We start from the raw sequence: 23766 nt of genomic DNA on the forward strand, positions 1-23766 counted from the left end.
TTTAACACCTGTAATGTCCACAGACAAATTAACTTTCACTGGTTGACTAGCCCCATGGGAAGAGGCGGTATCATCTATACACAGCTGCAGACAAACAGCACAAAAGATGAACACATATCATGGCAAGTAATCTGGCTCCATTTCAGACATTTCATTCACAGCGTACACGCCTGTGCCATTAGTGGACAGCACCAGGCATCTTCCAGGTGTCTAACTGGTGGCACCTGGGCTGTGCTCTGTGAAATATACATGAAGCAGGTATTGTTGCTCAACAGCCTGGCTGTAGACAGGATCATTACACAGCACTTGTCAGCTCCTTACCTTTATTATAGCTGACACTCCATAAGAAGCTTGTAATGAGCCCAGTTAATGAATAATACATGCCAACTGAAATCCTAGAGGGGCACTTCTATTTCCTACAGCTAAGAAATAACTACAGAGCACCAGAATTCATGTCACTATTTGGATATGTGCAACCTAAATGCAAGTATTCCTAAGCTTCCTCTGTGAGGGAGTCTCTAGTCTACCATACTTTTCAAAAGGTGTGCTACATTGGCATGGATTACTATGAGCACTCTGCACCTTAAACATCCGTTTTCAGTTGTCAGTTAATTTAATGCAGTCCATCACTTAGACAGGGACAAGTACTCCTGAAAAAAGCAGAGCAACTGAAATGTTCTTGTTTTCCCTTTTCAGAGCAGAATTAACCATTACTTGTTCCTCGACAACCCACAGACCCAGCCAGCCTATTGTTTGACTGTGGGAGGAAACCAGAGCACCAGGTGAAAACCCGTGTAGACATTGGATAACACACAGACTCCACAGAGAAGGAGCTGGCATGAAATCTAACACAGAGCCCAAGAGCTGTGAAGTGGCTATGTTAACCATCACATCACTGTGCCACATAAACAAAAAAAAAACGATTGAATAATTCAATTATCATTTGACAAACTATACTTATATTTAAAAAAATACTTATTTTATACAGAAAGGTATATTGTTTTACTATGAAGTGGTAAAGATGCTTCAGAATGTGACCTACAGGTGCCTGATAAGTACAGTTTAAAATAAGGGGTTTAATGTAGTCACAAATATTGCAGAAAAACTGGATAAATCCAGTGAGTTTGGTTCCATTGAAAAATCCAGACTTTGGTCGCCCTTGAACGAACACTGCACACGCGGATCTTCCTCACGCTTGGCTGCACCGTTTTCAAATGTCCTGGAGTTTAGCAGAATGTGAAAGGATAAGAGGACAACGTCCAAGTTCTTCACACAAACACGTTTCCATTTTATTTCTTAGAAAAAACAAATGACCTGATCTGCACATTTAATACACCACAACAAAGGCAGACACATCATATACATGATTGTAGAGCGTTTTTGCTTACACCTGAGAAGGAAAAAAAAAACTGAAATAGGTAGCCCTCGGAACCGCTTCCTTGAGTTAACTCTTTGGCTGCTGTGGCTCTCGGACGGTGTGATCCCACAGCAGGGCAGGGGAGGGGGGTGATTCTTACATCAGCCATCCCTGTTGGCCTTGCTTCTTCTTAATCCCTTCTTTGGGGCCGGCTGCTCCCTCACGCAACAGTCGCACACCCAGCATCCTGAAAAACACACAGGCCACTGTCCATTCTCTCCCTTCAACACCTCCGCACAACGCAGCCGTTTCTTGCACTCGGAGACCTCACGCCAGCAGCTCCCAAATCCCAGTTCCCAGCGGGCTGCGTTCCAGCCGAACCCCCAGTGACACAATCAAACCCTCCGTTGACTTAATAAGAAGAAGATGAATCTGCTTTGTTCCCAGAGCTCTTAAACGTGTTGGGAGCTTGAACTATTTTGGAAGTGAAATAAAATCCCAAACTTGCGACGAGAAGGGAAATGCAAATACTCAACTGAAGCAAATTCTTAGATCAATTAAGGCTTCAATTATCTAATTAAGGAGGGGCAGAATGACAGCAGGAGTGTGGGTCACTGGGACCAGGGTTGGCCTTAAGCTCTCCGACACCGTGAATTCTATAAAAACAGCCAGGTCAACTGGAACAGCTTGGCATATACAATAAATAAGACAGCGCATCAATACAATGTATTTGTGAGGTTCCTTTTATGATCACTCTTACAGTAAATCTCAATAGAAAAAATGATCACAGTGAAAATGAGATTATGGGGACCATAATTGGACAATTATGTTGAGGAGCCTTCCCTAGTGTCTAATTTACTGATGCCCTGTGCAATGAGCATGTGGATTTCGGTTATCTAATTAAGCATTGGCAAGCTGCCTGTTCTGCTACAAAGACTAAGATGTCAAAGCCTCGTAAACCATCCAGGCATGATAATTCAGGCTTACCTAAAGGACTGAAGGATGAGCATATAGGAAAACTGAAAAATAAGGTCCATGTGATAACCAGTCCAACTGTGCATGCTTTTCACTGCGTCACTGTCCTACTCAATTGTACATCACATCAAACCTCAGTGGTGCAGATGGGACTTATAATTACATCTCGCCACTGTGCACTGCAAGTACATACAAGTAGCCAGCAGCCATATCACTCTGCAACTCACAACTGGCAACCCACTGAAGCAAAGCAAGTGTGGGCCTGGTCCCTGGATGGGAGACTCCTGGGGAAAACTAAGGTTGCTGCTGGAAGAGGTGTTCGTGGGGCCAGCAGGGGGCGCTCACCCTGCGGTCCATTTGGTCCTAATGCCCCAGTATAGTGACGGGGACACTATACTGTAAACAGGCACTGTCCTTCGGATGAGATGTAAAACCGAGGTCCTGACTCTCTGTGGTCACTAAAAATCCCAGGGTGTTTCTCGAAAAGAGTAGGGGTGTAACCCGAGTGTCCTAGCCAAATATCGCACTGGCCCTGACCAATCAAGGCCTCCTAATAATCCCCATCTATGAATTGGCTTCATCACTCTGCTCTCCTCCCCACTGATAGCTGGTGTGTGGGGAGTGTACTGGTACACTATGGCTGCCGTCACATCATCCAGGTGGGGCTGCACACTGGCGGTGGTGGAGGGGATCCCCATTACCTGTAAAGCGCTTTGAGTGGAGTGTCCAGAAAAGCGCTATATAAGTATAAGCAATTATCATTATTAATTATACAAGTGACAAGGTTGTGAAGCCTCTCAAGTTTACCTAAAGGAATGGCGTCCACACCGACGCAGAAGGTGTGGAAGCCACGGTCACACTTGTCGCAGAACATCATCTCCTCCTCGTGATGGGGCTGCTGGCAGACCGTGCAGGTCTTGCACTCCATGCACTGCCAGGGGTAGGTCTTGATCAAGGCCACCAGCGCGGCAGTCATGTCCAGGCAGGAGGGGTGGCCTGCAGCGGACACAGGACACGCCGTTACCAAGGAGCGCCGGGCGGCCCTCAGCGCGCTCTCCAAATCGATTCCTGCCGAAACTCGGCTTTTTATTAGAGGGGGGGCAAAAAAAACGTTTTCAATTCTCATTGCTGTTGTCTTGCAAGCAAAAATCTTGCCTTGGAGCCATAAAGCCTACATGTTGCATTGGTAAAAAAGAAAAGGAAAACACAGCTACGGTCAAAGCAGTCTGAATTGTTTTACTTTGTACGACAGCCTACGTGCACGTTTGGCGTCTCAAACTCAGGTCCTGGACAGCAAGTCTTCTGGCTTTTATTCCCAACACATTTATTTAGTTACATTAGAAGGTCTTATTAACAGCATATTTGTAATACCTCCTACCAGGGTCTGAAGTGATACATTGGGAATCAAAATGATAATGATGGAAATGTTTTGTGTAACCAACTGTAAATTCCATAAATGTCTGGTTCAGAGAATAATCAGGTTAATCGTTTATCTGACTACACAGGTTGCAACAAAGACCAGAAAACACAAGACACTCCAGCAACTGAGTTTGAGAACTCTGCTGTTTGTATTGCCTTAACATGATTCAAAGAACCCCTTAGTGGTCTATTCTCCAAAGAAAATTAAACTTTTATATGCAGTTAGCACACTTATTTTGGTGATAAACTGTAGAGAGTATGCTAACATTATTTCTCACTTAGTAATGTGATGCATTACTATGAAGCATGGCTGCATCAAAATTAACATTTAAAAGCAATTTAAAAATATATTAGTCAACAATTATATGACAAGTACCATACTATATAACACAACATCACTTTATTAGCCCTATACAATTTCTTGTATTATGAATTTGTCTTTTCGCATACCCCAGCTTGCTCTGTATGAGACACACAGACAGGGAGAGAGAAGCGTGGGGTCAGAGCGCAGGGTCAGCCATTTATACAGCACCCCTGGAGCAGCTGGGGTTAAGGGCCTTGCTCAGGGGGCCCAACAGAGCAGGATTCCTCTGACGGCTGCAGGATTTGAACTGGCAACCTTCCAGCCACAGGCACAGATCCTGAGCCACAGAGCCACCGCTCCACCCAACAACTGAGAGAGAGAGAGATGGGACAGAGCGTCTCTCTCTGTATATTAAGAAGGACTGAAAATTAAGATTGGAATGCTCTGAGCAACACAGGATGAACCATGACTGCATTAACCATTTACCTACATTAACCACCCCTGAAGTAAAGAACAGTTATTTGGTACGACATTAAGGTTTCAGGCTACGGTGTCCAGGATTCTGCGTACCAGATAGTACTCGGCAACAAGAACACAGTTTGCATGTCAGCTGGATTTGAAGACTCAGGCTCTGTGCTGTAAACTCTGTTACTACCAACATGCTGATAGTGATGATGTGTGGCAGCACAAAAACCAGATGTGGGTAAAACTGCTATGGAATGGGAGTCTTTTTGGTTTCCCAGCTGTACCACTTTTTAATGGGGCCTGCAAGCTATTCTGAACAGCTTTACTTTGTGTGTGGAGAGTGGCAATCAATCAAAAGCTAGTATCACTTACCACTGTTGCTGCACTGGGAGCAGTGAATGAGACTTTCAGGCTTCCCTTTCTTGTTGGACTCCTTACCCTTCAGACATATTCCACATATAGCATTTGGAATGACCTTTGGCTGGAAGGGCAGAACAATGCTATAAAAACCAGGACAACAGAGCCTACAGCAGGAGTGGACATTGGTATCAGAAGCAACACGGAGACAAAAAAAAAGTTGAAAAAAGTACTAGAAATCATTCCCCTCAAACAGCTTTGTGTGTCCAAACTACAGACAAGAAGTTATCAACTTGCAGGCAAAACACAATCTTGCCAACAAATGTTTTTCAGATATTCAGCCAGTTTTTAAGCTTGCATCTCTCTTTGCAAATATGTAGTCGTTTTCCAGACGCTACAGAAATGTGGAATGATGTACTCCGTCTGCAAAGCCTTGTAACTTTTACTGGTTGCAATTTAAATATTACATGTATTTTCATACTAAATCATTCTAGATTTTCATAACATTTAGGTATAGATTTTTTTTTTACAAAAGTAGAGCCTGCTGAGGGTTAGATAAAACTTTAGATTAGCTGCTTTTCTGAAGTTTAAGTATGCTTTAAACAACAATAAATGTAACGCAGAATTTACCCAGGAAAACAATCTACATCACAGTCAAGAGACACTCGTATTCAACTGGTTCTGTTACTGTAATTGTTAGGGTAGCAGAACACATTAGAACATGGGAATAACACATTGGTGGTTATCCTCAGGCTCACTCTTTTAAAAGAAGCTCACAATGTCACTTATATTTTGTGTGCACATGCATAAATAAATGTGACAAACCCCAAACAATCTGAAAATTACTGTGAATTTATAATCCCAATCAAACACTGCTTGTCTTCAAAAAACGGCTCCACTACAGTCGTGCATTTCCTACCTTCCTACAGCATGATTTAAGCGGAAAGAATAGCAAAAAAAAAATCAAGTGTAACCTAGCAGGAAGAAAGTAGCAGAGAGGAAAAAAAAACAATAGGGATTACAGCAGAATTTTCAGGAATGTGCAAACTCTTTATTAGGATCGGAAGCAGGGCTTGGACAAAAAGTACAATGGAGTGATTACATAAAAAAATAAAGGCCCCTTTCCTGCAGTATACGCACAGAACTAAGGTATAGCAATGCATCGCTGAAGTATGCAAAACAAGGACGTCGGAGAGGGTACACAAAAAAAAGTTTACTTCCTTGCACTTTAAAGAAACAAGAGAATGTTTATAAAGAGTGGCAGAATAATACTGTCTTGACTCAGTGGGTTTTGACTTGGCTGATGTTTCCTACGCATGAATTAGCAATGCCCAAGTAGTTTCTATTAATTAAGATTCAGTCAGGTAATTCCTGAAACAAATGAAATGGAAAAATGTAACCAGAAACCATGTGCATTCTGTCACTGTGGAAAAAAGTCTCCTTAAAAAAAAATGCACCTACGTTTACTAATTTTTTTACTTTACCTAAAGATTCAGGGTATGGACAATACCCTAGAGGCCTTGCTGTCCGAACACTAGCACTGTCAAAACCTTCAGTGCCCACTAGCCACTCGGGAGAAAAAACTACAACTGAATAGCGACTCCACAACGTACAAATTGACCACATTAAAATGAAAGCAACACGAGAACAGAAACCTGGAAAAAATCAGTTTGTAGTCCTATTAAAAAAAACCTGCTGCTATAAAATACCAATTCTGAAACAGCTTGACGGACTAGTATTATAACTGCAACCTTGCTAAAAACAAATATGTGAACCCCATTTTTTTTTTACAATTTGCCTGCAATTGCTTTAATAATGTGAGGAAATTCTTCAAGGGAAAAATATATTTCAAGGGACTCACTATCTATGGTGTTGCACTAAAGAAAGCAAAACAAAAGGCACAATTAATTTTCTTAAAATTACAAGATAACTTCAGATAATATTAGGCATAGATGCAGGCATAAAATTCCCTTTTTTAAATGATAAAAAAATAACTAAATGCGAGAATATGAACTAAAACATACCAAAAAGATAAAACATACCAACGATTAAAAATTACAATAGTAACTGTTTTTACGATCAAAAACACTAGAACTTCTTTTCTTCCCACATTTTTGTAGAAAGAAAAAAAAGTGGAAGCTTAATGAAAGAGGCAGGTTATTTTTAAAAACATTAACATATTTAACAGACTTTTATGTTTGTTTTGCACTTATCTCTAGTTATGTGTTCTGTCAACCCCAGCGAAAATAATTTCCAGAAAACTTGTCACTGTTGAAAGTGACAGCGTACATATAGCAGCAAGATCTCTTTTGAGGAGAATGTCCTAAATGAAACTGTATGTCCATAAAACTACTCTTTAATGAATCACAAGAACGTAACCCTGGAGTTTAAAATCCAAGAATATCAAAATTCGCCCTCTAAAGATGTCCCTTTCTTTTAACTCTTTATACCAAAAATAAGTTTTCGTGACAAAAAAAGCTGCAGAAGAAGATGCTAGAAAAGTATTTTGTTTCATGCTTAAGAACCTACTCTCGGACAACGGGATATTATTATTATATGCAACGAAAACTGTCTAAATAGTGACCTATTCTTGCGTTTTATTTCGGTAGAAAGTCTCGTGGAAAAATATTAGTGACAGCCTTACAATACAAATACCAGCAGCACAACAATTTCAAGACAAGTGGGAAGATAACATGCAAAATATTCAGCAAACACTGTATATCACCATAAAGTACTTCACAGTTAAAACAGTTCATAGTCTGCAAAAATATTAGCTTTAAGCTAAAACACTCCTGACACCACAGGTGTGCCAGTTAAAGAATGCCATAAAAATAGCTGGATAGGTTTTGTGCTACGAAAGAAAACCCTTACAGATCACTGAGGCTAATCCACAAAAAAACTATTCTACTTCACACAGGATCAAGTTGCTTCTAATACGATCTGTACTGTAACTAATGTAGCCCCAAAACTGGGCTATTATTTAAAAAACAACACTGAACATTTCTTCCTGTGCAAGCCTTTGACCAGAAAATGCCAACCCTTCATTGAAAGAAGCTGAATGCGACTGTTCTAAAGTGCAGATCAAAATGGGAGCTGTGGTTCAGAGCTTTTCAGAGCAGAGAACTCAAATGCACAGGCCAGCTGGTGTGCTTGTTTCCCCCGAAGAAATGGAACTGGAAATCCAGGAACGTCTTTAAAGTGCTGATTCCGCTAGTGCTATATTAACCCTCAAGAGAGGTATAAAACATTAAGTGAAATTTACAGATAAAATGTTTACAGTTAACATTTTCCTGTGCATTATGCTTAACAGTCTATTCTATATTAGTGTTTTTCTAAAGCAATAATGAAGGACAAAATCGGCATCCCTTCTGGTTTGGCGATAGTGGTAGTTAAATCTATTTTTCCGGATCTGTAACATTACAAGACATTCTACAGCTGCAATAAGGCTTCTAGCTTGGTCATTCTTACAAACTAAGTATTTATTAGTGTTGCAGAAGGCAGAGACAGGTACTGGACACCCAGTGCAGGATTCACAATACAAGTTCACATAATTCTTTAAGCTTTTTTTTAACAAATTTATGATGTTCCTTTTCTAGGCTTTGTATCTTCACACGTTATATCCTACACTTTACCGTGAGTAACAAAGAACTGTTTCATAAAGTAAATTTGCTGGGCTTTTAGTACTCATTTTCTTCTTGCTTCAGTTGTATATTATGTATATTGTACAGTACTCTGAGTTTGTTGAAAAGAATTCCGAAATAAAATGATCTCTCTACTACAAGCAAGAAACGAGCTGCAGCAGCAAGGAGGTGTACTATATGGGTGAAAAGCTGTGTGACGGCAAAAGTATTTCTCATTCCTATCAACTACGATTTCGGACAAGCACCAACATTTAACTGTAGTGCTCAGACACAGCTGTAAAAATGTTAATTCAGATAACTGAATACCTTCCCCATTACTACATTTATCAGGGATATAAGCAATTAAATATTATAATCAACAAATTCCACTACACTGGTGGTCTTAGAATCAGTTATTGAACATCTTGAAACTTTATATGAAAAGTATAATGAGTCCTAGGGATTTCTAATTAATTCTAATAATTACTCAAACCATGACAAAAGAAACTATAACCACTAGTAAATATGCGTCTCTGGAACATGATACCTCAGTAATGTTCAAGGTAGTGTTTGCTGCCATGAAGATTAATCTCCTTCTGCATCCCAGGTAACTGACTTCTGCAACGAGCAGTCCCACAATGCTGATGTTTTGCAGGGAGGCAGGACGTATTCTCAACAATGATCAGACTTATTATCATCAGTACTGGTGGATAGGCACAAGTGCCACACGTTATGTTTTCACCCTTGTATAAAATAAAAGGTCCAGATTTTCCCCTTACAAAAAAGTAAACGTCTTCCCACAATCCGCCTCTGTAACATTTGAATATGTAGCCAATTAAAGATATACTCTGATAAACACATCTTCTGTAAACATCAAAATGCAATTAAAGGGAGGTAGGTGAAATGTTTCTTAGCATTATAAAAGTAATTCTGAACACAGAAATATGTGATTGTGAACCCTTCAATCCTTCAGCTGCTTAAAAAAAAGCAAGGACCACCGACTTTAAAATAGTAGTAGAGCATCTAACCTAGTAGATGTATGAGGACTTTCAAAATCCCCTCAGACTTCTTCATTCTCCGGTTCTCTTTTTGACTGCAGGCCTGGGGCACACCCATTGTGCACATTTCACTTACTGAATCGGGTTCAATACGACACTCCCGGCATGGCGATTTTTTCGTCATTTTTTCTGTCGTATAAGTGGAGCACACCGTTTCCCCTGCAAAACATGCCTGGTGTTTCTGTCCACAAAACCTGCCTTTCCAGAACTAATTCTCAGCTTCCCTCGACTCCACCATGTAGATTTTTTCTTACCAATATCCTGACATTCAAAGACTGCAACAGAAAAATAGCAAGAAAGATGTTGGGCAGTTTTTTTTTTCCTGGTGAATTTAAAGAGACTATCAGGTTTAAAGATCATCCAAATAATCTAACCTGAAAGCAACAGCAATTTATCAACACTAACGCTCAAAACCTACCTCCTGCCACGTCTTCTAAACTGACACTTCTGTGAAGCTGCTACTTATATCTGGTTGTTTCCAACACAAACATTTCCCTTTTCCATTTTACTGCATTACAACCTGACAGCGCGATATTTCTGGGTGTCCCGGTTTGTCTCGGAAAGGACTCACTAACTCCTTTGAAAGAGAATGCTTTGCAAAATAATTCGCAGCTGTGTTAGCTGCTTCGATACTCAAGGAGTCCATTTGACCCAGACTCTTCACCAAACTTGTGCCCTCCTTTGAAGAGGCCTGGGCACCACTGCCAATGATGTCTCTCAGAATGACGAGCGTACAAATTTAGATAAGTCTAAACATGCCCTAATGTCTGCAGTGAAACAAGGAGGAAAATATACAGTGCAATCAATTATAAAAACGATTCAGTTAAGCCACACAGTGCCTTTTTAATAGATAGGTTTTCTGTATGTTATTTTTTAACATACAAATGGATGTGAAGGTTTGTAGCCCGCATTTTACATTTCCGTCATGCAGACCAGCTACTTCAAACCCAGACTATGCTGCGAATGACCAGTTTTATGATCAGATTAACAGCACTGCTACCATGCTACAAGAGTCCAATTGGTGCAGCAGCCTTGGTGGAAAATCGAAAATCAGATCTTTCGTGAAACCAATAAATACCGTTGAAACTTCCATAAAATGTTTTGGAGACATAGGAAAACAGATTTGGAAATACAGGATATTGTCACACATGCCTCAGGCCTGACCAACCTCACTAAGTGCTCTTTTGATTCACTGTCTGTGCACCTCCACTGACTCAATAAAATGGCAGCATGCCCTGCACCACTTTCTGTCAACCCCAGAGTCTGACCATATTTAACATGACTGCACCTAAATAATCCATCTCGATCTTGGACATCCGTAGTGTGACCTTACAAATAAGCATAAATCAAGCCAGCTCTATCCAAAAGCTCTCAAATCCTCTGGATGGAACAGTAAAATGTTTTTTATGCCACTAAATAGAATATAAATCTAGTTGTTAAAGCCTTTTATTAATATCAAACGTTAGCGGTTTTGCCTCTGTTCACTTGCCTTGCAGTCCTACTGACAGGTTATCAGCTCAGAGGTATGTCATTAAAAGGCATTTGTAAAATACCTAAAATACCAGGAGGCCCAAACCTTAGGAAAAAAGGTCATAAAGTAATTCCAGAACGTGTCACTTGGAGATACTAAAATTATTGCTCTATACGATCCGAAGGAGAGACGGAGACGTGGGCCCACCTTACTCGCCCGGCTCGGAATGCAACAGGAGTGGAAAGAAAGAAGACACACTCCGGGGTTAGGGTGACAAGAAAGCCCCAAGAGAAAATGAAGCAACCTGGACAGATTGTGCGTGGCGTCAGGTCGATTCTAAAACAAAAAAAAGCAGCTGCCGGCATGTTTGCCATGTGAGAAACGAAGGGAGGAGAAAGGTTCTTTTTTTTTTTGCGAAAAGTCAGGGGCTTTTTTCTTCTACCTTGTACCCAGGGACAGATTTGTGTTGCACAGAACGTTTGGAACCATCTTTAGCTGGAGTCGCCGGCCTGTCCTTCGACTTGGACTTCCCCTGCACAGAGCTTTCCTGACTCTCGGTGGGACTGTCCCCATCGGACGTGTTCCCAGAAGAGCTTTCCTGTTGAAAGAACATGAGAACATGAGCTCAGGGTCAAGGAGGGCCATGTGGCCCATCGAGGGAGTTTAACTGATCCGTGGACCTCATCCAGCTGCTTCAACAATGGGGGCAAGGCAGCTCGTTCCCCACTCCCACAACCCTTTGGGTAAAGACATACCCCCTGTTGACAGCTTTGAACGCACTTCCACAGAGTTTCCACTTGTTTCACTGCTCATCCTGGAGAAATCCCCTGAGCTGACTCTGTCAGAGCCTTTGAAGATTTGGAATACTTGTATCAGGTCCAGATTGGAAGGCCTCCAATGCTGTGAACTTGACGCGTCTCCCGTTTGGCAGTCCTTCCAGTTAACTAAGCCGTGCACTCGGGGTAGCTGGGGGACAGCACAGAGCAGTGGGTGAGCCTCTGGACTCTGGCAGGTTACAGGTTCAAGTCCCTGGTGGTGTCCTTGACCACCTCCCCCCCCCAGCTGTACAAGTGGGGGGACCAGCAGGGCTGGGGTAATTCCTGTGCTACACTCACAGGGAGGTGTGGGGAGGGAGTCACATGATCTCAGGCAGGACCAGCTCTGGGCACAGGAGAACTAGGTGACTGACCCAGGGCCGCCAGGGGGTCCCCCCCCCAAATGCAACACAATATAGTGTTTTTAATCACCACATTCAATGGGAGGGAAAATATTAGAAGCCCATAATCATATTAGATTACGACTGATCACAATCAAGTATGTAATAGGCTTTTAAAGTGCAGAAAAGAGCTGGCTTAGCAACCTCAAAACAGAGGCATGCCAAATCAAATAACTGTAAATACAAATCATTCCATTTTATGCAGTATTAATGTGGTTTGGAGTCTGTCAGATCCATGAAACTATGAACGGTAGACCTGCCACATATTCAAACTAGACATGTAGAGTACTTGAGGTGATTTAATAGATTCACGTTTCTCGTAATTGTACACATGCTGTGCGAGTTGGGTGGCTAAACAGTACAAAAGCTCAGCAATTATACTTAATCGACATACAATGCATTGTTTTCCATGCAATTTCTTCTGTATTTCAATGAATGGGGGTATTGTGAAGCCAACCTGTAGTCCTTCACAATCCAGTCTCTCTCCCAGTGACAGCGGCAGGAGCAGAGAGGAGCTTTTCAGAGCTCAAGTTGACTAAAACACACCTGGCACAAGACCAGCTCAGTGGACAAGCATCGGTCATGCAGCAGGTAGACTCCTATCGCATGAAGGTGTACATTAATTGGTTATGATTTTGCCTCCCTTGCCAAAAGTGAGGCAAAGTGATTCATAGAACAATATTTTTATAATTCCCATCTGTTCAGCCTTACTGATTTCACCTCCCTTGTTATTGAGTGCACTCGCTTTTTCTTAAATTTCACACTTAATTCCTTTCTACAAAGATTTCAGTGCAGTAATTTTTGTTATAATTTTCCTGTTTATTGTTATTTATGTTCCTATTCAATACTTTCAAAGTTAAAATTAAATCTTTGTAAAACTGTGTGCTTCTTCTAAGTTATTCATTACGTGTTCTTCAAAGCTTTCTTGTTATATATTTAATTTAATTGTTCTAAATAGTAAGATAAGGTTGGGATGGGGGCTGCTCATAATAGTGTATGTGCAAACTGTGATCTGCAGGGCTCCCAGAAACCTGGGGTCTGCCCCAGTCTCACAATGACTGAGTCCATAGTGCCACCTAGTGGACCGATGACAAATTCCAACCTCAGGTTTTGAAGACCTGAGAACGCAAGGGTTTAACAACACGAACATGTTCTTAGCAGCTCATCAATTGGACGATCTCTTCCTGAAAGACGCCAGGGTAACAACTCTGATGACACGGGTGGGCAGCTTCTTCCAAATACTCGCAAACCTTTGAGTAAGGAAGCCCCTCCTGTTTCTAAATCCACTTCCCAGTGGTTCTTCCTGGGTGTTTTCACATCCCCGAAGAGGACAAAGGCTACTTCCTTGGCACACAGCATGAAGAAATTGATGAAGCCAGTCACAACAGCCACATGGCTCATCCTCTTTTATCTATCAGAGCTATGACTCGTGTGGAGGATAACATCACAGTCTCACGTGATGTTTTTCTGTTGGTTCTTTGGACAGACATCATTCCTGTTGTCAGGCCTAATGAGATTTGGCCTGGAACTCACCTCTCAGGGGGCCCTCACCTCAGCCAAGGGTGCATGGTCCCCCACTTGAACCCCTTGGCTGCGTTTCTAGACTTGAGTCGAATTTGGAACTTTTACCACATACCAAGATTCTCGACTGAAGTCTACGGCTGGGAAAAAACATCCCCCTTCCAGTGCTGAATCGACCATCCTTTAGGAGTTTCACAATGCCCGCCGTAACCTTCCCATCATGCCATTCTTTACATTAAAATATTTTTGACACCTCTTCCCAAACAATGAGGGGGCCTCACAGTGTGAAATGGCCCGGGCCTCATCTGAGTTCGCTGAGGGCCTGCTTGCTGTCCGTCAAGAGATTTTTTTAGCAATGTAAAAGAATAACCGGGCCAGAATATGTGCCACACCAGATGGAGGGCCGACATACTTCAAAGCCTGAGTAAAATGACAAGGGAGAGTGAAAGATTCTCGGTGACCTATCAAAACACAGCGGTGAACACAGGTCGCTCCTGCTGGGCCTTAACCTCACCGGAGCACCCCTGCGAGGGAGGAAGAGCGAGAGGAAGACTTCCCCTCTTACCGAAGAGCCCTTTGTCTTCTTCTTCCCGTCCCCTTGGGGCTCCTCCGCATCGTCGGAGTCGCCCTCGCTGTCCAGGGCCGGCAGCTCGGGGTCCAGCGGGGGCTCGTAGAGGGCGGTGTTTAACGGCAGGTAGCGCAGCTCGTTGGGAGAGTACCTACGTTGAGAAACACAAAACCCGGGACTCAGCAATTATTCTTCCTGACGGGGGTCTCCAGCCTATGTCCTGCAGAGCCCCCCTCCAGCAGGTCTGAGAGGCAGCCTTTAAATCATCTGGATCCCTGGAGCTATGAGCACTTAAACGAGTGGCCTGTGTTCAAGGTCAAGCTCACTGTCGTGTGTATGCAAGCTCAATGAAATGCCTGCGTGTGCGTTTTCCTCACATGACAAAGACAAAACGGATGACGTAAAAGAGGACCTGACAATGACATCGAAAATGACATCACAAATCTTGGAGGGCAATTACAATTTAAACCAGCATTTAGAAAGCAGGTGTGTGCAAAGTTCAGCCGTAGCAGAATCCTGAGTTCTGTGTAAAACAGAGGGGTGCAAGTGGGGGAGGATTTAAGAGGTGGAGTTGAGGAGTCTTATGGCAGTGGTAGAAGCTTTCTTCGAACCTAGAGGACCAGGCTTTTATAAATCTTCTGCCTGAAGGAAGAAGAGAGAACAGTGCATGCCCAGGGTGGCTTATTCGCCGGTCTGAGGCAGCGTGTGGTGAAGATGGTCTGGATGGAAGGGAGTTCTGTACCGGTGATGGCCTCAGCTGTCTCCACCACCTTCTGCAGTTTTGTTTTTCCGTTGCGTGAGCTGAGCAGTTGCCATACCAAACTGTAATACATCCAGTGAGAATACTTTCAACAGTGCATCTGTAGAAATGCATGAGTGCTTCAATTAAGCAATTTCAAGATCATTCAGAACAAAATATCAATTGCTCAAACAAATGCTCCTCGTGATTAAATAACAGGCTATTCGGGATGACTCATTAGAATAACCAGGTTCTGGAGCAGGCAGATTCCTCTGTATACCTATGCATGTTGTGCTTCTCGACAGCCATGTAGTACAATTTAAAATCCCAACAACACACTCGCTGATCGACACACTAGGAGCCTGCACTGAAAATCCCGTTAGGTCTCTGGGAGCAGGAGAGAGAGATCAGACAGAATGTGGCGCGTGTTTCACAGGGTTTGAAACTATCTGCAGGCCAGTCTCATGCCTTCCACCCAACAGGATGCTGAGGATGTGTGGGTTTGAACTGCATATTTCAACACTTATCATGCATTCAACAGGACTGAGATCTGGGGACTGTCCAGCGATCCAAGGCCTTCCACGGAAACAAGTGTTATTTCCCTGGAAGCCCCTAACATTACAGCCAGTGAATCCAAGACTGTCACATGCATGCACACTGAACACTGTGATTTTACTCATACCTCTCCACCACAATGTTTAGACAAACTCAAGGTCTGCTGGCTACCTCCTGGCAACAGATGAAATAGTATTACATCCTGCTTTTACACAAAATCAATTTGGAAATCGATTAAAAACAGCCCGAGAACAATTTTCAGCAGTGCAGCCACTGAGACACTAGTGGGATCTTCAGACGTAAACAAGCTGCTCAGGCGTCACCTGAGACTCCAGAAGTATGGAGACACAGCAAAAGCTGCTGTCTGGACTTCACACATAGGGCATTGCATCACTGGACATGACATTTATAGGCAGATGCCATGGCCAGAAAGACCAATGGGACAGAGACTTTTAAAGGAAGCGTTTTGATACCTTTTGTAATAGTCCTGAAACTGGCCAGGGATCAGGGCTACAGGGTAAGGCCCCATCTTGGTTCTCTCAGGAGGCAGGACTTTGTACTTTCCTTGGGGCACCTGGATAATCTGCAATGAGTGGGGAAAAATGAGACAATTATCGGCCTATACAGAACCTGCAATACCAGTGGACTGCGCCAACGAAGAATAATTTCACAGATTATAACCAAGGAACACATCGTAACAAAACAGCCAGTGTTGGTCTCAAACCAACAAGACATTGGAACCAAACTGCATTCGATCAACGATTACATATGATGGGACAATATACATTTTGTTTTCCTCCTTAGCATTGCTCATGCATCCTCCCAGCCTCTGTCACTACTGCTGTCCCCGAACAGAGACAGTTTCAGCCATGCACACAAAAGCCACCTCAAAACAGGTATTGCTTAGAACCCCCTCCCGAAAGCCAGGAGTCTGAAAGAGGACAACAAAAAGCTAATGAGACAATTCCTCTCTCAGCTTTCTTGCCAGTTTCTGTTGCTTCCCCATCTTTCCTGTATAGGCAGGAGCACACGTTTTTCAATGACACGTCGCGATCTACACGACGGGATACACATCGAAACTGCACTCGGAAAAGAAGACGTCACCACTTGCATGCGTCTGGAGGTCAAAATAAGCTCTTCTTTCTTCCATCCGCTCCCGGTTAAAATTGCTGTTGAACTCGGCGGCTTTCTTCGCAGCTTTCTTGATGTACTCTGGTACTTTGCTGGGTTCAACCTTCTGTGGGTTCTGTTGCTGCATTTGCTAAGAGAAAGAGCACATTCAATTCAACCTCCTGGCATTCAAATGCAAGTGTGCGTTTAAGAACATAAGAACAGTTCCAAATGAGAAGAGACCCTTGGACTAATCTAACTAACATAACATCACTTTATTAGCCCTATACAATTTCTTGCATTAGGAATTTATCTTTTCGCATACCCCAGCTTGCTCTCCATGAGACACACAGACACACAGACAGGAAGAGAAGCTTGGGGTCAGAGCACAGGGTCAGCTATTGTACAGCACCCCTGGAGCAGCTGGGGTTAAGGGCCTTGCTCAGGGGCCCAACGGAGTAGGATCTCTGGCCGTTAGTTACTAAATGATCCAAGAATATCATCCAGCTGTTTCTTGAACAAAACCAGGATATCAGTACTTCACTAAGTACCTCACACGAATTTTAGACTCTCAATATACAACGTTACATCTCCCCCTCCTGGGTTAGCCATGTTTCTATGATTCCAAGTATATCATAATTGCCGGCAGATTAGGTTGCCTTCAACGTTTCTTCCAGGACGTGGCGCAAAGACAATTTCCAGATACACGACAGCAAAGCAGCATTAAAGTATGTTGCCTTAATAACAAGATTATGATTTTTAATACAACGAAAGGTTTCAGATTAGCTGCAATGTGATCAAGCTCCATAAAAGGTAGTTGTAACTACTGAACATTTGACTGGTAAATAGTCAAAGCTGAGCCATCTCAGTACCAGTCCCAGGATTCAGGGTACTTACAGAGTACTCTTTAGTGATTCTCTGTCGCTCTCGCTCCTGAAGAATAACTGAATACTCAGCGTGTTTGACTGGGTACTCTTTAATCATCAGGTCAATGACTTCATCGCTGCGGACAGCCGTCAGCCCTGTCAAAAAGGCAAACTGTTAAATCACACATTTACAAAAGGTCAAACAAGATGTGTTTTAACAATGTCTGTATAGGTTCAAAACCTGGTAACCATTAAATTTGTGAAACATTCTGGATATGCATGAGAGGGTGAGGTATTTCTATAGCTACTACTTTATCAATCTCAAGAACAGCATTTTCTTTTTCCACAAGTGCTTTCTGACCAGCAGCTACAAAATTGAAGCAAAAGACGCTGTTTTTTTTTTCAGGTGTCATTAATCACAGTAACGAAGGCCATGAAAGTTGTTCTTCCATCTGCTGCCCATCTGAATTCCTCTATATTGCACCAATAATTTAACAGCTCTTTAGCTTTCTACTCTTTGGTTTCTTCCAATATTGTCTATATGCACAAGCCGAGAAGGGTAAACTAGCCTCACTACAATTTTAGTGGCTGCTTGCAGCTACAAGTTACTCAGAAACACACGTGAGGAAAGTCTGAAACGAGAGGAGGCCATTTAGCACATCTAGGTCTTTTGTTTTTTTTAGTAGCTAATTGCTAGTAGCAACATGGGAACATGTTTGGGAAGCTTGTTCCAGATACCCATTAACCCAACAAGATCAACAGCAGGGAGCAATTAAAACTTTGATTAACTGTGCTAAGCCATTCCTATTTTGTAACCGAGAGTGTTTTCAAACCTAATAAGCTAAAAACTATCCCAAGTGTCACTCTCTGGATAATGTATATCTCAGTTGCTGAGAGAAACAAACCGGATCATAAATGATATACTTGAAGCTACATTATTTTCCTTCTGTGCAACTTTGTGCATTTCAGTCATTTCAATCTGCCTCAGGTGAAGTCTAGATTCATAGCTATGAGGTTCAGTTTCTCTTTACTCAACTTCATTTGTCACTATACTTACATGGGTGCATAGTATAGTGAAAAGTGTTTCTCATTAGTCTCTCAGGTGCAGTATACAAATAGAACAGCAGACAAGACAATAGACAGAAATACAATAACAACTACAGTGTAAAACACAGTATGGTGCCAGTGCAAAAATTATCAAAAACTGTGCAAATACACAAACAGAGAAAAGTATACAAACAGGACAAAAACAGTGCAAAAGTAATACAGCAAAAAAACAGTGCAAAAATAATCCGGCGATTATTAAATAGTAACAACCAGTACAGTTTAAGTACAATTTTGGCTTGCATGCAGTTGTCGTGTATGTAGTGGTGTAGGAGTACAGTCATTGTGGGTACAGGAGGAAGTGAGGAGAGATCATAGCATGATGGGAGGGAGTGAGGGCGTCACCAGCTTGACCGCTTTACCTAATGTGCACTGCGTTTCCGTTATGACATTCTGCTCTCTCAGGTACAGCTTTTCCTTGTGGGACAGGTCCCGCCGTTCCAGGTCTGTAAAAAGAACAGCTGCATGTTAAAGCAGTAATGTCTCACAGTGAAGCCTTGATCACTCAGACGAATTACATCAGAATCTTCACCTTTTTGCTTCGCATGCTTATTTCACTCATACTCCGATTTTACACCAAGATAAGTGCACTATCTTAATAGAAGCTCCGAACTGCTTCCTGTGCGTCACCACAAAACCGGGCCGACCCAAACTCCAAACCTGGCTTCCTTCAGCCCACAGAAAACCCCCCTTGAAGCAGTGGCAGATGGCAGGTGGACTTAAGTTATCATCTGGTTTAGGCCAAAGACAGAGGGAAGAAACCAGATGTTTGGAATGTTTCTTCTGAAATAATGTTAAAGCAAGGCAGAAAAATCACAATTCTTTTATTGGTGAGGGGGCAATGTCATCAATGAACACCTTTTTTGTGTGTTTATTGGCATACTGGTGTCGCAGGCCTACCTGGATATTTGCGCTTGAACGAGGTGACCCCCAGGTATTCGCTGACTTGTTCCTGAAGCATGTAGTATTCTCCTGTGTCGTCAGAAGGCCATTTGTACTCGATGAGATTTTCTGCGGGGAAGTATGTGGACCTGAGAAGAATGATGCTATTTCAGGGATATATGGGCACATGAGCTTTGTTATCCATGTTATCTATACACAGGTGTTTAAGGAAATCATCTTAACTTCCAGCAAAGACCAAGATGATGTAAATACCCCAGATCCTGGCTGGAAGTGTCACAGCTTCTGGAGCTGTCTCCCGATCCCATTCGACGACGTTTGGGAGCCTGGCTTCCATCATTGGAATTCTCCTCAATATCATCCTAAGGAAGAGAGGCCAATCAGAATATACGTTTCATATATTAGAATACGCTCTATATGTTTAGCTACACTGTATGTTGCCGACTACAGATGACTTTGCGCAATAGCTGCAAGCAACAGAGCTTCAGAATTTAATTTTAAAAATGTAACTTGAAATTGACATGCAACAGTGTGCACTGCTTGTTTTATACAAAGGGCTGTTAAACCACCACAGCCAGCTAGACGCGTCTTGCTAGCACAGCGGTCTTCTTCAGAGCCAACGGAGAAACACGGCCCAGAGGACACGACTGGGAACTACGTGGAAGCACACCTAGAACTGAGAACAGGAGACATAGGAGGGTGCAGGCTGGATAGGCCTCCTCTGGTTTTCATTCGTAAAACACTTGCCCACAGTTCAGAGCTTCCATACATAAAACAAAATCACTCTGTGGAAACAATAGAGAGGATATGTCTGCATTCTGACCTCTTTAAGTAACAAAATTTGTCCAATAATAATAATTGGATTGGATTTCAGCACTGATATGAATCTAGAAAAACATCAACAGCTTCCTGAGCACATCTGCCACATTCACCACTGGAAAGTCCAGCAGAAAGTCCAGCAGGTAGTGTGTGTTCAGTCTGTTGCTGCTGTATGTAAAATCCCCAAGGGGCTCCTTCAGAATGAACAGGGAAACATGAGCCTGAGCACACAGGGGGACACAACGGGGATGTGTGCTCACAACTCAGAATTAGACACACGTCATTTCCAGGGGCTGTGGGAGTCTGGATTAAGCTACTCAGCTAGTGAACCTGACACCTTCACTTCTTTCACAAAACTGCTGGCTGTGCCCTTCAGATGAATTAGCTATAACTAAACAGGCTAGATGTGCCTAGCCTCAAGAACAGCTTCCAAACTATGTGTTATTTTGTACACCATTAGTGTTGAACTGGTTTTACTTTTTACTACTTTTGAAGTGCAAATCCAAAATCAATTTAAATGCAAGCTTCGTTTTATCGAGATATCTCTTTGCTGGCTCCATCTACGGACAGTATCTTAATACATCAAGCACAGTATACCGCATTTTAAACCATTCTGCCCTACATCACGTCCACGTTTTTACAAAATAAGTTTTTTTTTAATTAACAAAATTTCATCGCTGATACACAAATGAAACTAATATTTAATTTTGTCACAGGTTACCCAATATCAAGAGAACATTCGTTATATCAATGATTCAAAATAAGACGTTAAAACCTCTTGCCAAAAAAAGGTTCCTAAAGCACCACCTATTTAAAAAAAATAATTTAAAATATTTAAATATGTCTGAATAGTTCTATCCTCCTTCCTAAATAACGCCGTTTTCGGTCCCATTGCTGAAGTCAATGAAACTTGAGCACATATCCAGTTAGGTTTTTTTGTAATCTAACATTACAAATGTACGAAGACATTAATCTTTGTCTAGACAGTAGCAAACGAGGACTGAGCGGAGAAAGACACGATTAAATAAATAAATGCTCAACTAAAAAATCAGAAATATGCACCAGAAACTTTTGACTTTAATGATCATTTTGGATAAAGCGAGTAGTTATGGTACAGACTCAGGTACGTCTTGCAGATGACAGTAATTCTCGCTTGATCAGACGCGCTCTGCAAAACGCATTATACAAAACCTGTCCATATACCTCCTTAACCAACAGCTGAACACTTGCCGAATACGAAACAGTGTTAAGCACACCTCAAAACACACACACAAACAAAATAACAAAATACAGACATGCCATCATCCATCCAATACTGTACCGATGGCACTTTTGATGACCGAGTTTTCCCAATAAAAAACAAAAGAACTTTGTCAAATCGACCGTGATCTCTTTCCCGTTTCCGTAGAAAACACTTTCCGTGTTATACTTCTGCCTCTGCAGTGCACCTAACCTGGTTCACTGTGTGGCTTCTTGCAACTCGTCTTTCTTTTCTTACCTTGGTGGAGTGTGCCCCCGGAGTAGCAGGGCTGCTATCACACGATCTCGACGGTAGGACTGCAGCCATGTTTACACTCTGCGGTCTCTTTGTCCGGCAGATATAAAGCTACCCCAAGGAAACAAGCTACGCGCAACAGAAAGTACCCCCGTTCGTGGACTGTGTATCCTTTAAAGTTTTTTCGGCTAATTTTAACATCTATACAACCCTGCCTGAGATGTTCGCTACGGATGCAGCCCCCAGCTCGTCAGATGTAACCATTATTCTTCATAATAACGCCACAATATAAAACTTTTAAAGTTTCGTTTTTTTAAGGCCGTGGAACAGACTAACCGTTCTGTTTATTTATGAATGTCAACTTTTTTAAAAAGGTTAACCTGCATTAAACCTGCAGTTGCGATTTCGATTTACAACAGTTTCCATCGATAAAAAACGGAAAGGATCCTAACTAGGAGAAAAATGGCGGGGACTCGGGGTGAACTACGCGGAGAATAACATCATTTTGATTGATGGGCGTTTGTAGACGCCATCTTACCTAGGTATCAACACAGTGGATCGAAGCCACTTCAGCACAATATTTCCACACTATCCACCCGTTATCGGAAAAACACTTATTCCTGGCCAGGGTCGCTGCAAACCCAGCAAGCCTGATTGATTAAGGGTAGCAGAGCAGTCTTCCACAGTACATTTCAATTTTACAACATGTAATACTACTCATAAAAAATATTTGGTTTTATATTTCATCCCAAAATGCTTCATAAATAAAAGAGAAATCTTCACCCACCACTGAATTGAATCCCCCCATTTTGGAGATTTTATAATAATAATAAAATAATAATAATAATAATAATAATAATAATAATAATAATTGATAACACTTACATACTGTAGCACTTTTCTGGACAGTCCACTTAAAGTATTTTACAGGTAATGGGGACTCCCCTCCACCTGTAAAGATGATGTGACAACAGCCACAGTGTGCCAGTACACTAACCACACACCAGCTATCAGTGAGGAGGAGAACAGAGTGATGAAGCCAGTTCAGAGATGTGGATTATTAGGAGGCCATGATTGGTAAAGGCCAGGGGGAAATTTGGCCAGGACACCGGGGTAACACCCCTACTCTTTTCGAGTAGGGATTTTTAATGACCATAGAGAGTCAGTACCTCGGTTTTATTTCTCAAAGGACAGCGCCTTTTTACAATATAGTGTCCCCGTCACTGTAGTGGGGCATTAAGACCCACACAGACTGCAGGTGGAGCCCCCTCTACCGGCCCCTACAAACACCTCTTCCAGCAGCAGCCTTAGTTTTTCCCAGGAGGTCTCCCATCCAGGTACTGACCAGCCTCACACCTGCTAAGCTTCAGTGGGCTGCCAGTTGTGAGTTCCAGGGTGATATGGCGATTTGCAGAAGTTCTAATGTGCCAGCAACCCGACTACAGAAAAGAGTGCCATGGGAGTTTTAAGGGCCAGAATATTAGGACCTCAGTTTAATATCTCATATGAAGGATGACAATTCCTACAGGACAGCTTCCGTGCTTCTGCTTCCATAGGGATCAGTTCAGTGATATTGAAAACCACTATGTTCAATGGGCTTTAAACACAAAGTCCACCTAAGTGCTGCTGTCAAAAGCCTTCACAGAATGTGGATACATATTACATGTATTGACACACACATTCAAAATATAATTACTGTCAATTAATACATTTCTGAATAATGTCTCTTAGCCAATCACTTTATTTCTTAGAGATAAGTTCTTCCCAAAAGAAATTTTCAATTACCGGGTTTAAATTTGATGCCCTATAAATGTTTACAGTATAGTATTTGTATCAGTGGGGAAAGG

At 42.2% G+C, this 23766-nt stretch overlaps 1 protein-coding gene across 2 annotated transcripts; it reads right to left on the reverse strand.

Annotated features, from left to right (window-relative positions):
* Positions 1-1264: 1264 nt before the first annotated feature.
* Positions 1265-22097, reverse strand: phf10 (PHD finger protein 10). 2 transcript variants are annotated; one of them, XM_088933771.1, is made up of 12 exons: positions 21923-22097; positions 19861-19967; positions 19606-19736; positions 19068-19151; positions 17633-17757; positions 16737-16886; positions 16099-16208; positions 14329-14482; positions 11469-11624; positions 4893-4959; positions 3140-3328; positions 1265-1604 (listed from the first exon to the last, which is right to left on the reverse strand). In XM_088933771.1, the coding sequence occupies exons 1-12, from the start codon at positions 21989-21991 to the stop codon at positions 1519-1521; spliced, it is 1428 nt and encodes a 475-aa protein (XP_088789897.1). In that variant the 5' UTR covers positions 21992-22097; the 3' UTR covers positions 1265-1518. The 2 variants fall into 2 exon arrangements, with proteins under 2 accessions (XP_088789897.1, XP_088789896.1); XM_088933770.1 differs by having other exon boundaries at positions 4893-5001.
* Positions 22098-23766: the final 1669 nt, after the last annotated feature.

Source organism: Atractosteus spatula, chromosome 15 (assembly GCF_055471065.1).
Source record: "Atractosteus spatula isolate fAtrSpa1 chromosome 15, fAtrSpa1.hap1, whole genome shotgun sequence".
Taxonomy (NCBI): Eukaryota; Metazoa; Chordata; class Actinopteri; order Semionotiformes; family Lepisosteidae; genus Atractosteus; species Atractosteus spatula.

Excerpts from the sequence above, each read along its gene's own strand:
- phf10 (XM_088933770.1), bottom strand. The coding sequence starts at position 21,991 with ATGGCTGCAGTCCTACCGTCGAGATCGTGTGATAGCAGCCCTGCTACT. Across the intron at positions 19,968-21,922 it reads CGGGGGCACACTCCACCAAG|GATGATATTGAGGAGAATTC; the intron begins GTAAGAAAAGAA and ends TCTCTTCCTTAG. Across the intron at positions 1,605-3,139 it reads TGTGGACGCCATTCCTTTAG|GATGCTGGGTGTGCGACTGT; the intron begins GTAAACTTGAGA and ends TGTGTTTTTCAG.